Source organism: Sinocyclocheilus anshuiensis, unplaced genomic scaffold (genome assembly GCF_001515605.1).
Source record: "Sinocyclocheilus anshuiensis isolate Anshui unplaced genomic scaffold, SAMN03320099.WGS_v1.1 scaffold1153, whole genome shotgun sequence".
Taxonomy (NCBI): Eukaryota; Metazoa; Chordata; class Actinopteri; order Cypriniformes; family Cyprinidae; genus Sinocyclocheilus; species Sinocyclocheilus anshuiensis.
Genome location: NW_015557158.1, coordinates 498562 through 515163, shown reverse-complemented (window position 1 = coordinate 515163; position 16602 = coordinate 498562). Strand labels below are relative to the sequence as shown.

Below are 16602 nucleotides of genomic sequence, written 5' to 3'. Positions count from 1 at the left end.
AAAGTACAAAGAAAAGATTTCCAAAGTTTTCACTGACCAACGTAAATGTATTTTGTAAATATGAACAAATTTTGAGTTTGACGGCTGCAACACACTCCAAAAAAGTTGTGACAGAGGCAAAATAAAAGTGAAAAGGTTATAGAATATCCAAACTCCCTGTTGCAAAAAACAGCAAATGCTGGTTAGGTATGTTTTGAAGCATGGGTGCTTACCAAAGACTAGCCCTTAACAATCTGATAGTCATGGACTGCGTGACTTCGCCTGTGGATTTTTTTTTTTCTGCGACTGAGTGACTAATAAAATTTTGGACGACCAAGCTTCTTCTGGTCGACTAACGATTAGTCGACTATTAGGGGGCAGCCCTAATACACACACACACACACACACACACACACACACACACACTTTGTTTTTTATTTATTTTGACTTAATAGCTTTTTTTCGTCTGCACCCATGGTTTCTACAATCATTGCAACCCTGGTACTTTCATCAAACAACCTAATGCATGTAATATATGATTGTCTTTATTATTTAAATATATAAATGTTACACACACACACACACACACACATATATATATATATATATATATATATATATATACTGTATATATTATATTGTTAATAGAATATATGGTTGCTTGCTTTTACTTTATCGTTCAATTAATTGTTTTACATGTCATGTTGTTTCTCAGCTAATATTACCTCTTATTAATTATGCTGATATTGTATATTGTCATTGTGCAACTGTGAACCAAAGACATTGCATTGTCTCATTTTTTGTATCCTTTGTCCAGGCTGGGCCATTGCTGTGATGAATGGTGGACATCACAGGTGGATTACGGCATTCTCTGACAGCTACATGGACCTTTCTTAGTGAGCTGGAGCACTTGAAGTAGCCGTTTTACTGCTGGTTCTCATGTTATGGTGGGGGAAAATTTACATTGTGCTGTGCAAGTTAAGGTTGTCAGTTCCACTCCCCAAAGTCCCCATGCCTGCAAAATGTGTCCCAACAGCAGACATGTGATCTTTTGACTGGTGTTCCAGTGTACACACCTTGAACCGAAACTGGAAGTGCAAGTCCAGCAAATCAAATACAAATTTGATTTCCTGGTTTTGGTTATAATCTGCAGGAAACATTGAAACATTAAAACAGTTAAAATCTTTCCCAACCGCAAGAAAGGAAAAGGCTTGATTAGGAAAGATTATGTATGTGTTTTAAACTATGTAATCATCTTTATTACCATAAGTGATCCCAGTGGCTCTAAGAACTTGCAACGAGTATTGTATTTAGCACCCAATTTCAATTATTGCAAAAATCAAGTTATGCTTTATGATTTTTTTAATGTTGTTATAATAACAATTAAACAAACATAAATTGAATATGTTTTTAAATCTTGCAGTCAGTGAATTTTGCATTCAAACATTATTTAAAATCCTTTCAGCTGTCTCTTTTAGCTGGACAGTTGTTTAGTGCATCAAAGTTTGTTGTTTCAGATGGCAAACCATATATCCCTGGAAAGATCTAAGACTCAAGTTTCCATATTTGATACCTATTTTCTGATAGAAGAGATACAGAAACTGTAACCGTCTAATTTGTGACAGATTATGCATTAAACAATTACAGTGAATCATTGATGCCACCCGGTGGCCTTTTTCACATTTGAAACTTGTTTAGAGTTTTGTTTTGCTATCACTGTGGACTATATATTTAATAAATTATTTATTTAGGTTTTATTTTCATAATCTTATTTATATATGCTTATTTATGTATTAGATAATTATTTAAAAAATATTCAAACTTGTTTTATTGCATGACGTCTCCACTACTACTATTATTATTTTTTCCAATACTAGATTTGGTGATCTTTTTCAAATGCTTAAAACTTAGGCACAACAAAAAGCCCTTAAACTGTGCAATATTTTGGATGCGTATTTTAATGATTTACATCATTGTGTGACTGTCTCTCTTTTTAGGACTATTTATTTGACTTGTTATAATGGTACGTATCTCCAAAACACTGCAGTAAAATGGTTTCATATGAGGTATGCATTTAGTATGGGATGTGTCCTATAATAACCGACCGTTATTTTGTTCTACTTATTAGAAAAAAATGGGATCTTTATAGGCCTCTGAAGTGCAATAATGTTTTGTATATCTCCAAAACACTGCACATTGTCATATATGAACTGGCCATTGTTCTTTTTTCTACTTATTAGGAATGAGGTTTTTATGACTTATGAAGAGGAATAATGTCACATCTCCAAACTGTTGCATATAGTATGATTTGGTCATTAATTGTTCTGTTTATTAGAGTTGATGTCTCTATAGGCTTCTAAAGTTAAATAAATAAATATTATTCATGATAAACTAATGATTTGTTTTTCAAATTTGTTTTCACACAGTCCTCATCTCCAGTCCTCGGTGGAGATGAGGACTGTGTGAAAGTCTTTTTTCCATTAAAACTTTGATGTGCATCATCTGAGTTTATTACATCAACATAACAAAATATCTGATTGCAAAACAAGCGGCACTACATGCAAAATTTTTAAGAAATAGCATGCAAATGTATGAAGTCGCCAGTGAAATGTCACTCGCAAATCAATTGCCTATTTTTGGCTATAACGGTTTTAGTCGCAGTCTGGAGCAGATTATATTAAATTATATTATATTAACCTTTTGTTTGAGCATCAGTAACTCAGAGGTTGTTTGTTAGATCTTTCAATCTTTGATAAACGGTAGCCACATTTGTCTACTATAAATAAAACTCACTTGGATGTGTACTACATAATCACAGAGTTAATGTCAAATACATAGAGTTCCGTTGTTACAACCTACCCCACTACTGGGGTGAATTGTAACACAGGCTGGGGATAGATGCAACAATGAGGGGTAATTTGCTGAAATAAGACCCACACTTCCAATTTTGAAGCACAAAGAATAATTAGTTTTGAATAAAGTGAACAATTTAAAGTGACAAAAACATCATATTGTGTTCCTTTCAGGACTTTAAATTTAGCACAGAAACAATTGCTGTGTGTTTGTGTGTGTGTGTGTAGGCCTACTGTATTCCTGTCACATACAGTCACTATAGTCCCTTTGAATAAAAGTGTCGGCATAAACGTTGGACAAATGCCGCTTTTCATCAGTACTGGGGCACAGACCCCTCCATCAAAAAGTTTTCTCATATTTTGATATTTTTTTATAGGCCTACTGTTATGGATATATAAATTGTATTTATCTGCAGTATGGAGCTGTTAATAAGCTGCACATGAAATAAAGAGTTGTCTAGTGTCCTGTCACCGCTGTGAACTATTAAGTGCGTGAGTGAAGTATCCGCAATGAATCAAACTAAATAACGAACAGTTTCAGACCTTTTTGCAAACCTGTTTGACCGATTAGATCAAAAGAGTGATTCATTAGCGAATCTGGCATCGCTAGTTCTGATTTTCAACAGCTAACAGAAAAAAACAAACAAACACAATATGATTGCCGAAATATTGTCAGGCAATCATTCTCAGGTCTGTATACTGAATATCTCATTCTCAGAGAATTTATCAGTAATATTTTATGGGGGGCACAGCGGTATAGGCCTACTATTTCACACATTAAAAGAGTCTAGCGTGGCTCTTCATTAACCCTAATGCTTGATTAAATTTGCACTGAAGTAATATTAGGTGTGTAGTAATTCGCCATTGATTATAAAATGTTTTGCCTATTGTTTACAGTTTCTTTGGATTACTTTTAATGTTTAACATTATTAAAATGTGCACACCTTATTCACAATTCCTATGAGAATCAACACTAGGTACTCCGATACACCATGTGGCAGTAACGAGGTCAACTATGTAATGTTATTCAACCACAAGCGGGAGCAGAAATCGCACTAGGCAGCAAATGTTACCGTTTTCAATTATGAACTTGTAGTCTTCCACCAGGGGGCGCTTGGTGGCCCAGAAAGCCGAATCAATCATCGAGCTACAGCCAAATCTCAGGGTTTGTTTTGTGTTACGGTGGCCATTTGTGCACCAAAATGAATAATTATTAAATTTTCATTCAGTCCACAATCCTACATGATAAACAAAACATAAATCCGCAATAGTAATCCCTATACGATTATATACAAAAAACAAAAACTAAAAAAAAATCCTTCTCAAGTAATCACAAACGACTGTCATTGGTCCATCCTCATCAGCGCTGTGAAAAGTAACAATCATCACGTGACAACGCCGTCTACATTACCAATTTCAGTAACGCTCTGGGACAATAATTTACACTAGAAAAACGAAACGTGCGATCCTTAAATTCTGTTACATTTAAAATAGAAAGTTAACAGTCACAATAATTGTACACCCATCGTTTCTGACCAATTGGAAACATCGTTCGGACCGTTAATCACTGCCTGTGTTGGGTTTCATGCGTCATGCTAATGGCCGTTCTATCCGCTCGATGTATTTATTTCTATGAGAAATCAAGAGGGAAAAGGCTGAGTATGAAGTAAACAGATGTTCTCAGTGTCTTGATAACGTTCAAAACCTTTCACAATCAACAACCACCTAAATGTTTTTCGCAGTCTGTCATCTGGCGAATTCACCGCGTGTCGGCCGATGCGGAGGCGTTTTCCATGAATCCCTGCTGCACTACAGTATGTGCAGGAGGCCTACAACTTAACAGGTCTGTGTGGACCGATCTGTATTATCTGTGAATGCTTTATGCTTATGGTGTTGAGGTCTATACTGAATGTCACTTGATTGAATAATTACTACGCCTAATAATGCATATATGTACAATAATGATTTGCGCTGGGGTACACATGTCTGAGATTACTAGTCAATAATGCTTCTCTTTGGTGTATTTCCTTATAAATGTTATGATTGAGAACCATTTTTATGATCAATTTTAACATATAAATGAATTTAATATCTTAAAGTCACCATAAAATAAAAATAAACAACTCTTTTTTTTTTATTTTTTTATATTGCAGTGATTATTATAAATGATTTATCAATGTATTATTATTATTATTATATTCATGTATATAATCTTCAGTCAGAAAACACTAACTCCCAGCAGCATCTCTTCTCTGATGATTTGTGCACTGGGGTGAGGGCGGGACAATAATGAAACAGCTGGGTCCAGAAGTAAAAACCTAATTTATTTTCTCCATAGGGAAAGTGTGTTTTTTTTAAACGATAACTTATAAACCCTTAAAGATAGACCTGCTGTGAGCTCTGAGGTTGTTAATCATGGTATATGCTTTTGTTGAAGCCATCCATTCACATTATTTCAACTTATTTTTTTAAATAATCATTTTTAAAGGGGTCATATGATGCGATTTCAAGTTTTCCTTTCTCTTTGGATTGTTACAAGCTGATTGTGCATAGATAAGATCCCTGAAGTTGCAAAGACTAAAGTCTCAAAACCAAAGAGATATTCTTTATCAAAGTTAAGACTCTGCCACGCCCCCCTAAAACGGCTTGTTCTAACACGCCCCCACATATCTACCTCACTATGTGGCGATATTAGCATAATGCGGCCCAAATGTGCATGCAAAGAAAGAAGGCGTGGTTTCAGTAACCGCAGTTAGTGTTGATGCAGCCATGTCAGGGAGACGCTGTGTGTTTCTAGGTGAAAGCAAAAGCACTTTATTTGGCCTTCTGAAAGTAGATGCATTTAGGAATCTTTAAGATTACTTACAACAGAACAGCAATACATTTTATGGACGACCGTTTCGTGAAACTAGGAGAGGAGGTAATCCTGACTTTGCTATGACAATCTGATCACAGTGGAGTCAGCTGTCTTAACCGTGGCTTGTGTACTGCAAACACATACCAGCTTCATCACTGTGTCTGTCACACGACTCTGTTCCCCTTTCGGGCTTGAACTGATGGTAAAACTAATGACATTATTTACTGTCTTTACATTTATTTTGAAAGATGAAGCTCGCGATTATGGTAAGGGACGTTACATTTCCGACGAGTGCTTGCGGTGTTCGGCCAATCACAATGCACTGGGTCAGCTGGCCAATCAGAGCAGACTGCGCTTGTTGGAAGGAGGGACTTTGTAGAAAACGAAGTGTTTGAGAGAGGCGGGGCATAGAGGACCTACAATAATGTACAGTATTTGAAAAATAATGTGTTTTTTGAACGTTAAAGCATGTCAGCATATTCTGTTACACCAAATACACAAAATAATGATCTTTAAAAAAGTATCATATGACCCCTTTAACAGTTGAATTTTTTTAATTACCCATGATGCTGTGCAGAAAATTCCACCAATTAGAGAGCTGCCGCTGAGAAATCGTGCATAAAGAGATTGCAGGGAACCGCCTCTTCCATGACTCACCACAAATTACATCAGAATCACGTGATTAAGTCACCCTACACTTTAAAAATACTTAAATATTTGTATCTATATGCATATTTTGCAATAAACTTAAAATATATAGTATATAATCAACAACTTTAAATGAATAGTTTTATATTTCACCATTGTTTTCATTATTATTTGATGATTATGTCATTCTTCATGGGATTGTAATCCTTTCCCTCACTAAAGCCATCAAGTACAGTCTTTTACCTTTGTCTTTTTTGTCTGATTTTCAAATACATTTTTGCTTCAAATAAGCATTGGTAATGTTGTGATTCATGTGATATATATATATATATATTTCTTGTTATTCGAGATGCAGTTTCACACAGATATTAGTCACAATAGCAAAGAAAAAATGCTCTTATTTGCTGTTTCATGTCGACTTTAATATTTAGTTCACATGATCAGTGTCAATAGTTTGACATAGTAAAGGGCCAATCACACAGAATGTGTTTTTATGTTTAAAAATGCGAGACACATAGCAGTTTTTAAAAAAAGTGTGCGTTCAAAAGACGTGACGCAGTCAAACATGACCACCTTGCGAATCTTTATGTAGAGAAACTATGGGAAAGCAGTGCAGTGCAATGCAGAAATGTGTTTGGTGTGAACAGCCCCTAATAGCGCAAATCTGAAATATTGTACATCATAAAAATAATTTTACATCATAATGTTTACTTGTTTTAAATTTTTAAAAATACTAAGACTTAAGTTAAGTAAACTAAGACTTAAGTTAATGCTTTTAAAATTAGTAATAAGAGTTAGATCATCTGAATGATTTCTTTAATCTACCTTCTTTCTGAAGTGGGTTGTATGTTTAGGGGCCTCAAACAGGGAGGAGACCATGAACCTCAACGAGAAGAAGCCCAACAAGTGGTGGACAGAACCGGACACGTTTGCCATGCTGGCCCTAATAGAGCAGCTGGATCTGGTCCACGAGCTGGATAAGAAGCGTCAGCGCAACGAATCCCTCTTCCGACGCCTCAGGCTGAGTCTGGCAAAGCGGGGAATCCACTTCACTGTCACCCAAATCCGAAACCGTTGGAAGAGTCTCAAACACAAGTACCGTAAGATCAAACTGGCCAGCTACCGAAGTCCAGCCGCTCGCCTCTCTGCCATCGAGTCTTTCCGCTACTTCCATATGCTGGATCACATGTTGGTGCGCAGACCGAAGGCGGGAGGCAGGGAGGACGACCTCACAGATGCTCACGCCCTGCTAGGACGGTCACTCGTGGACCTGGATGACCATGCAGACAGTACTGCTTCCCATTGGCTTTTTGCATGACTTATTTGTCTGTATGGACTGTATTAAAGGAGTAGTTGATCTTAAAATTCAAATAGCCATACTCACCCTCATTCCAAACCTGTATGACTGACTTTCTTCTGTGGAGCACAAAATGAAAGGTTAGAAAGGGAAGCTGAATGTTGACGTTGCTCCATTCAATGATTGTGAGGACAGATGTTGTCAGGCTCAATGAAAACATCAGAAAAGTGGTCCATATAGTGCACTATATCCCAAATCTTCTGAAGTGTTCACAAAATTCACTTGTATTTTAATATAGTGTGTCTTTGTAGGCGAATGAGCTTGTAAAACCTCATTTTAGCGAACACAGAAGAAAAAAGTCAAATGGGTTTTCAACTGATTGGCTGAATAAATTATGCAAGAATTTTCATTTTTGGGTGAACTATGCCTTTTTTCCCCTCGAGATATGCATGTCTTATAGCATCATTCATCCTCAATTAGTTTAGCTAATTTAACATTAGACATGGTGGAAACCCAGTCATGTATTTTCTGTAAGTGTAAAACTGTATATAGTTATACAGTTTTGCTCAAGGTTTTCATGGATGGTGGAATTTCACAGAATCTAATTTGGCTAGACTTGACATGCAGCCTTTGACGTCAACCAAAAAAAGATATGGGAATCATTTTCTCCTGATTATTATAAACTGATTAGCCTTATTGAATTAATCTCATTTTGCAGTCATTAATTTCTTTCCATAATATCTGTGGCCCACCAGTTGAGAATCACTGGCTTATACAATATATTAACGTTATCAGCAACTCTGTATTATTGGCTTGTTTTCAGTGTATTAGTTAGACTTCCCTTTTACACACTCAAATTCTGTCGTCATTTACTCACCGTCGTCATGACTTTTTCTTTCCTGTGTGGAACTTAAAAGAAGATACTTTGAGAAATGTCTGAGAATGTTTTTTTTTTTTTTTTTTTGTCCATACAGTGGAAGTCAAAGTTCTAAAAAGTTCTCAACATTCCCAAATATCTTCACTAAGGAAAGTCACACAAGTTTGGAACCACATGAGGGTGAGAAAGTGATGACGGAATTTTCACGAGGTTTTGTCCTGTTGATCTCCTCTTCCAGGTCCTTGGCCTGAAGGCATAATCCCTAAATCTGAGCCCGAGAGCATGTCTTCTAAACTTGAACCTGATGTTGACGACAGTCTGAATCCAGATGACGTGGCTGGTTCTGAGCCTCCAAGCTGGGCTGTAGGACCAGATGAAGTTATGACCCTGGGCTTGTCAGGAGAATACCTCTATGCAGTGAAGACCGAGCCACCATCCCTATGCACTCCCAACAGCACAGAAAGTACAAGAGATGCTGTTGACTGCAGCTACAATGATTTCCCAGGTGACATATGGTGCTTTTCCACTGCGTGGTACGACTCAGCTCGGCACGGCTCAGTACGGCACGGTTCGGCTCAGCACGGTTTGCGTTTCCACTGCAGTTCAGTACCGCTTTAGAGTGGGCGGGATTATTCACATGTCGTTATAGTACTCTACTACCACGACTCCTAAAAAAAGCTTTTTCATTCCGCGTCGCCCCATCAAGCTCTCGCTGGATCCGCTCCTCTGCTATCAACAGAGGAACGTCTGTTCTTCCTCAACAGACAACAAAACTTTTTGGTTGTTATAAAAAGGTGCGCTTGTTCCAAACAGTTGCGTTCGATCCTTCGCTGGCTGTGCTGATTTAAATCTAGCGGTTCTTTTGTGTTTGTGTCGCAAGTTCAGTGACGCGTAGTGACGATTCTCTCCGGCCAATCCGTGATCAGCAGAGTTTACACGTCACGTTTTGGTAATGGTACGGTTCACTTGGAACCCCAACCGAGGTGGTACTAAAAAAAGTACCAGGTACTGTACCCAGTGGAAAACCCCCAAAAAGTGAGCCGTACCATGCAGTGGAAAAGCACCAATACTGGTTCAGTTCTCTCTGGTACAACAACCAAAAGCACCTCACGAGTCACAGTTCTTCTTGTTTTATCCCAGCAGGAACTTCTGAAGAGACTAGCAGCCTGATCCTCCAGCAGCTAACCATCCTGAACCACCGGCTTGGAGAACAGCTGGCTGAGCAGAGAGCCTTCCACTGCAGCATGCTGGGAATGATGGATCGCCAGATCCAGGTCCTGGAGCAGCTCTCCAATTTCACCAGGAACCATCAATCCAAGCTTGAGACGCCAGACACGGACTCTTCAGTCAGTCCAAATGTGCATGAAGCTCAAACGCAGACTTTTGAGCCATATCCCACGTTCCTCATGCCCAAAAGCGAACCAGCAGCTGCTCCTTGGAAGGTCTCCCTCTTGGAAGTCCACAAGAGGTCAACACACAGTGACACTGAGACTCCTCAAACCCTGGAAGGGTGCAAAGCAAACACCTCTAGCCCACCACCTTTAGAGATTTCGTCCTCAACCAAGAACACTATTGTGCTGAATGGATTGTGTAAGCACGATTGAGTGCTGCTTGTTTGGGACGTTACACATTCAGTAGGAACAACAAAAGTCTTTTGTTCTGTAGATGTTTCAGGTGGTGGTCTGATCTGAAACATCAACATATGCGTTTTTCAGTTTCATAGGAAAGTATTCAGTGCTCTGATGTTTTAATCAGTAACACTTTTGAGAAATAGAACAATAGACTCATTATTTATTTACTTTGGTTTGTTTGCCAACTAACACTCGATGTGAATCTTAGATGGTAAGTAACTTAACAGTGACTGTTTCAAAATTGCAGTTCGGACCAAGGTAGCTTTATGTCTGTAATCATCTTGCATTATCTGAGAAAAAAGTGGGTTATTGGTAAGCTTAAAGTTGTGTAAAATATCAGTTTCTTCCAATTAGGTTTGGGACACACTTTTAAGGCTGATTTTAACAAAAGAAGGTGTGTTATCATGAATTTCATCATCTAATCTGAACTCATGTGGTTAAGTATGAACTTATAAGTCTGTTAATTTCAATAACTGCTTGCCTCTTATTATAAAGTAATATTTCACTGATATGTGTCATAGTATTTTTGACATGCTAAATCAATCAGGGTTGGGATGTAACGCCACTAAGTCCAGCGATCTTACTAGTACATACAGAAATTACACTGTATTAAGAAATAAATTACATTTATGTTAAACTATGGGTATTGTCAAAATGTTACTAAAAAGTCATAAAGTGCCAAAAACATACTCAAGTATAAGAAAGAAAAAAAAAGTAAATTTAACATGTAATATCATACTTAAATACTGCAAACTTATTTTTACATGGCTTTGAAATAGTCACAATATCCGAACTATATGGGGTCAGTTAGATGTTTTCATTATTTAAAAATAAGCCTCCTATGCTCACTTGATGCTCATTTGATTAAAAAATAAATTAATACAGTAACACGGTAATATTGTGATATATCACAATAAACTTAATGAACTTTATAGTCGTTTGGGTCAGAGAAGAAATCTGAAGTCGTTAAACTCCATAGCAGCAGGTGGCAGTATTGGTTGTGAGTATCGGCGCAACACTAAACTGAAGGCGGATTTTGTGTGTCTGGTTCTTTATAAATGTATTTTTATTGCATGCCTGAAGATACGTGCAAGGAGTAAGTGATTTATATGTGTGTTTATGCTAATGCAATATCATATTTAACATCAACAGACAGCAAGTTAGCTCTATCGCTGGAGGTGCGCTAACATTAGCTGAGCGGCTGTCTTCACTTTAATCACACAGATGTACATTTATATGCATATTCAGGGTTTGTAGTCTTACGAATCACGTAAATATTTTAACTATAAAGCTCAGATTGGAAAAGACTTTTAGCAGCAAGCTTGCAGGCGTCGGTTTTGACAAAGTTAATGCACGTCAACAACATACTGAAGACACAATATAACACAGCTTCTGTAAAGTTCTCGTGTATATTTATACAAAACTAAAAAAAGTTCAAAGAGAGCTAATACGCAAGAATACTTAGGACAGAGAGATTTATGTTATATATTGTATATTAGGCGAGGGGTTTCGATGTTTTAGATTCCACGGTCCTCATGGTAATCCCATCTTAAAAATTAAAAGGAAGATTTATATTTTAATTCATAAAGAGTATCATACTGTGATAAATTAATATTATAAATATGTGTAAACATTATTTGGCAACCATTTCATTTCTGTTTTTTTTCCTGCTCACTAGTACTGTTAGTACTAGTATGTATGCATGTATTTATTTATTGAAATTGATTTATTTAAACAGACCGCAGCTTGAAAACCCTTGTATTAGACAGTTGAATGAAACATCACCACGTGACACATTATACAACAAGTTGTCAAAATCTCTTTCCCAGGTTGCATATTTATATGCCAGCTGTTTTTAAAACACCCGTAGTCACTTAAAAATATTCACTAGTGAAAAAAAAAGAGAGAGGAAGAGCCACTTTAATTAGCCTGCAGGCCTAAATGGGTTAAAATGGCCATTTTCCAGATGTTTGAGGAACTTTGAATGGATATTCTCTTTCAGATATGGCAGATAACGCTCTGTTTGAATTCCTCCACATGGAGATTGTTGCTCACGTGTACAAGGAACAGGCAACTCGGGAGGACATTGACAAGGTACCATCTACAATTGTCCAGATTGCATATATATATATATTTCTTTTTTCCATGCTTTAATTATGTTTTAATGTAGCTTTTTTTTTCTTTTCCATTTACGTTATGCTCTGATGCGCATTCTTAAGGAGAGAGTGACGTGTGTCTCTACTCTAGAGTTGATGGGCTTCCGAGTTGGACAAGGACTGATTGAAAGGTATTCATATTTATTCACAGATTTACTAAATTAAAAATGTTTTTTTTTTTTTTTTTAAGTATCCAGAGTTTATAAACCTAATGATGGCCCGATTTTGCATATGCTTTTGAGAAGGTTTACAAAAGACTGCCCCACTTTCAAAGATGACTTGGACATAATGAAGTTCCTGTGTAAAGACCTCTGGAGCACTATCTTCAAAAAGCAAATCGACAACTTGAGGACCAACCATCAGGTCTGAAAGTTCAGTTATGTATTTAATATGTGGCAACGCATTTGCAGAATTCAGTGTTATTGTCAGTTCTTCTCTCTGGCTTTGCTCTAGGGCACGTATGTCTTACAGGATAATAAATTTGCACTACTAACTCAGTTTTCCAGTGGAAAGCAATACCTTGAAGAGGCACCTAAAGTAAGAGTGATATTTAAGTTCATTTGTATTATATCATATTCTGAGATTTTATTTGACCTATATTGTTTTTATACCATGATGAATGAAATATTGTTTATCTGAATATGTTTGATCTCTGCAGTACTTGGCCTTTTCCTGTGGGTTGATTCGAGGAGCTCTATCTAATCTGGGCTTGGAGAGCGTTGTCACTGCAGAGGTTTCTTTAATGCCATCATGTAAGTTTATGCCATTTAACTCAACTTAACTAACTGATACATAATCAATTTTTCAATAAATAAAATACTCTTTAATTTATGTTCAAAATATTTGGGGCATTAATGGCAAACATATACATAGTTAAAGTGTGATTTGACTCCGTGTTTGAGACTGCAGCTGTTTTCTTTCCCTTTTTATAGGCAAATTCCAAGTTGTAATTCAGAAACTCTAGGATGGACTAAACAAGCTCTGAACAGCAGTTTCTTCAATTAAAACTTTGTGAATGTGAATTACATGGACCTAGATTTTTTATGTTTACAACATTATTTTTTATATAATGCTGTTTGCAGTTTCAAGGTACATTTGAGTGAGGCAGTTCCCATGCATTTCATTTTTTTCCTCCATACCACTTAAATTCAGAGACTTGACCTGTTTGGAAATGTCCTGAATGTCGTATTCTACCTCGACACCACTTATTACAGACTAAATTACTGTCACTGATAATCATGGAAACATATTTTCATACATATAATGACATTTCGGTACTTTTGAATATTTCATAAACTTACAACTTCACTTAACATGTTTTTGTCCACTTTTTTTATACTCCTTTGGCTGAATAAGAAAATGAAAAATGTAGGTGTTAAAATTCGATACGTTTTTTTTTTACGGTTTTATTTTAAAAGTAAATTATTTCTTTATATTTGGGACCGTTAATATCTGTAGTTAACTCAACCCAGTTATCTGAATTGGGTATGTTGAATAAATTGAGGCATATGTCTTAAATGGTGAAGTTTTAAAGAAACAAATTCTTGATTTCACCAGAAGAGGGCAACCTTTGTCAATCAGACATATGTCATCTAGAGTAAAAGCTCAAAACATAATATTTGATCATGAAAGTTTCATTTGTATGATCTTCTACAAGCTTCTTGCACTTAAGTTAGTCTGAAAACTCTCTACAGCTGGTGCTTTCGTTAACTTAAGCTTTATTTTACTAGCTGGCACAGTTTTTCTATATACTGTGGTTGTTTGTTGTTTAATGCACAATTCTGGATGAATGTATCATTAGTCGAATAAATGAAGGATTAAAAAAAAAACATATATTTGTAATACATTTATTTGTGTTACCAATGCAATTAATGCATCATGACAATGAAAATACATACATGTAACTGACATAATATGTGCATTTTGTTTCTTAGCACTACCCAAAAGTTTGGAAGTTTTTGTTTTATGCAGGAGATTCATGTTTCTATCTTTGTATTTAAATACAAATAATATATGCTGCTGTATTTTTTCCCCTCCGGTTTTAAAAATTACCATCACAGAAACTTCACTAGAACTAATTTTGTATGTGAAAAACATTCCTAATAATCTTAGCAAAATTTCAAAGGATCATTGCTAACCTTAAAATCAGTATTTATCGCCTTTAAACTCTTTATATATACATACAGTGTATATATATATATATATATATATATATATAAACATATATATATAGTAAATAAGTAAATATTTGTTCTAAATACAAATAAATACTTAAAATGCAATTACTGCAATATAACAATGAAAATGCATATATTTATCTGACAATGTATTTTGTTTCTTGGCACTGCTCTAAAGTACTGAATTATTATTATCATTATTGTGGCAGCAATCACAGAAACCTTACTAGAACTAATTTCGTATTAGAAAAATAAAAATTCTAATAATCCTAGCACAGTTTAAAAGGATGAAGGATTTTTGAACAGTTTAAATAGCCTATATATTTGAGAGAAAACATCTCTACGGAAGTAGGAAATCAAATATTAACGAATTCAGCAAAAAAAAAACAAAGAATCTAGATGACACACATTTCCATTCTTGACATGATGCTGAATCATCAAAGAAAATAATGCTTTGTTGCATTAATTATGGTGCATAATTATCGCACAAGTCAATATGTCAGCAACACAAAACACAGCTAATGTTCTTTTTTTCTGTTTGTAAATGCCAGACTGCTATTTTGTAGCTCGTTTGCATTTTTCTCTCTTTGCTGTCAGATGTAGTGTGTAAGGTCATGTGCTCTTCTCCTCTCGATTATACATCCCAAAAGCCTGCTTCTGCTGCTATGAGAAACAAACAAAAAGTGTCGTGCTTAAATAGAAGGCCCAAATAAAGAAGTTTAGCAAGGCTTCCCCAGTGAGAGGCCATTCATGAGCCCTCTTTTGTGCAGCGGCTTTCCTTTGCTGCCGGTGGAGGTAAAGAAACGGCCAGCTGTCTCACTTCTCCTGCGCTGTCATGAAAGGGTTAGTGGAAGGCCGAGACAAGAGAGTCTGCAGCGGAGTCTAACTAAGGCCATCTTCAAACACCTTCTGTCCCACAGAACATTCGAGCAAATCATTTTTAATTTAAAAAGTAATAAAACAATTTAATATTAAAAAGCTATATACTGTATACATACAATATTAATTACAAATAATATTTTATAAATACAATATATAAAATAATATAATAAAATTGTATTTATTTATTTATTTGAAATAAAGGGCTTGGTCATATATTTTAAGGGTGTTTGTATTGTCATTGTCTTATGGAAGGCAGATTCTCTTGTTAGTGATGTACCCATCTGCCAGATGCATGTGAAATGCTTGCAAAATGCATGCTGCTTTGAAATGCCTGCTGAAAAAGCTGCTATGCATTTCTTTGGTTAACTTGCATTAATATCTCGCAGAGGAACTTACAAATGATAAACTGCACCGGGACAATACAGCCCAGCCACTCCTCTCTGCATCCCGTGTGTTTGTGTCCCTCCCTCGTATGTGCTCCTCAAGTACTGCGGGGGGATTAATGGAACTATGGGAACTCGAGCCGCAGCTGCTCCATCAATGCAGCAGGAGGAACACAAAATCCCAGAACAGCACTCCACTGATTTAAGTGTGATGCCTTCACAAGCCTGTTCATTAAACTCTATTTAGTGTACTGTGCTGGAATCGAGGATCAGTGTAAGATCAGCCGTGGTGTCAATCAGAAAACACTGTTGTCTTTAAGGTTATTTAATGAGGTGGTATATTATGTTTTGTAAAGATTTATACAGGCATACACAACCAGTTAAATGTTTGGATGGATGTACTCTTTCTTTATTATTACTTTTGTTGTTGTTGTTGTTGATGATGATATTTAAAATAATAGTAAATGATCAAAACTATGAAATAACACATTTGGAATTATTTAGTGATCAAAAATGTAATAAAATGTGAATACATTTTTTTTTTAAATAACATTTTAAATATTTTATAGAACTAAAATAAAATACTTTTCCACATTGGAATACTTATTCATAATCATACATAGGATGTTTTTAAGCAGTTCTGGAATTCACAAAGAATAAAATAAAATAAATTAGAAAACAGAACAAAACAAAATAAAAAAATAAAGTAAAATAAAAACTAAAAACTAAAATACAAATTCATATTGTACACAATCTGTACAAATTTAGCACTTATGGCTGTGAAAAAAAAATCACAAATAAAAAATACAATTAAATATTATTTTAAATATTTTAAAGAACTAAAATGAAAAAAAAAAAAAATA

General features: G+C 35.7%; 2 protein-coding genes across 8 annotated transcripts; both read left to right on the top strand.

Moving 5' to 3' along the window:
• The first annotated feature begins 4314 nt into the window (after window positions 1-4314).
• LOC107678253 (uncharacterized) lies at window positions 4315-10711 on the top strand. 3 transcript variants are annotated; one of them, XM_016473460.1, is made up of 5 exons: window positions 4315-4497; window positions 4574-4674; window positions 7191-7625; window positions 8749-9015; window positions 9651-10711. In XM_016473460.1, exons 3-5 carry the CDS (start codon window positions 7214-7216, stop codon window positions 10112-10114), a joined length of 1143 nt encoding a protein of 380 aa, XP_016328946.1. In that variant the 5' UTR covers window positions 4315-4497; window positions 4574-4674; window positions 7191-7213; the 3' UTR covers window positions 10115-10711. The 3 variants fall into 3 exon arrangements, with proteins under 3 accessions (XP_016328946.1, XP_016328945.1, XP_016328947.1); XM_016473459.1 differs by having other exon boundaries at window positions 4317-4497; window positions 7175-7625; XM_016473461.1 differs by having other exon boundaries at window positions 4319-4497; window positions 7175-7625; window positions 9654-10711.
• Window positions 10712-11093: 382 nt separating this feature from the next.
• On the top strand, window positions 11094-13319 carry LOC107678240 (trafficking protein particle complex subunit 6B-like). Of its 5 annotated transcripts, none has more exons than XM_016473447.1 (7): window positions 11094-11141; window positions 12144-12235; window positions 12361-12428; window positions 12543-12660; window positions 12751-12834; window positions 12956-13049; window positions 13230-13319. In XM_016473447.1, the coding sequence occupies exons 2-7, from the start codon at window positions 12146-12148 to the stop codon at window positions 13259-13261; spliced, it is 486 nt and encodes a 161-aa protein (XP_016328933.1). In that variant the 5' UTR covers window positions 11094-11141; window positions 12144-12145; the 3' UTR covers window positions 13262-13319. The 5 variants fall into 5 exon arrangements, with proteins under 5 accessions (XP_016328933.1, XP_016328931.1, XP_016328934.1 ...); XM_016473445.1 differs by lacking the exon at window positions 11094-11141 and adding an exon at window positions 11148-11237; XM_016473448.1 differs by lacking the exon at window positions 11094-11141 and adding an exon at window positions 11235-11252.
• The last annotated feature ends 3283 nt before the right edge of the window (window positions 13320-16602 follow it).

Coding starts and splice junctions, on each gene's coding strand:
- LOC107678240 (XM_016473444.1), top strand. CDS start 11,366: ATGTACATTTATATGCATATTCAGG. Junction 12,429..12,542: donor GGACAAGGACTGATTGAAAG/GTATTCATATTT, acceptor GCTTTTGAGAAG/GTTTACAAAAGACTGCCCCA. Junction 13,050..13,229: donor GGTTTCTTTAATGCCATCAT/GTAAGTTTATGC, acceptor CCCTTTTTATAG/GCAAATTCCAAGTTGTAATT.
- LOC107678253 (XM_016473460.1), top strand. CDS start 7,214: ATGAACCTCAACGAGAAGAAGCCCAACAAGTGGTGGACAGAACCGGAC. Junction 7,626..8,748: donor CCTGGATGACCATGCAGACA/GTACTGCTTCCC, acceptor CTCCTCTTCCAG/GTCCTTGGCCTGAAGGCATA. Junction 9,016..9,650: donor CAGCTACAATGATTTCCCAG/GTGACATATGGT, acceptor GTTTTATCCCAG/CAGGAACTTCTGAAGAGACT.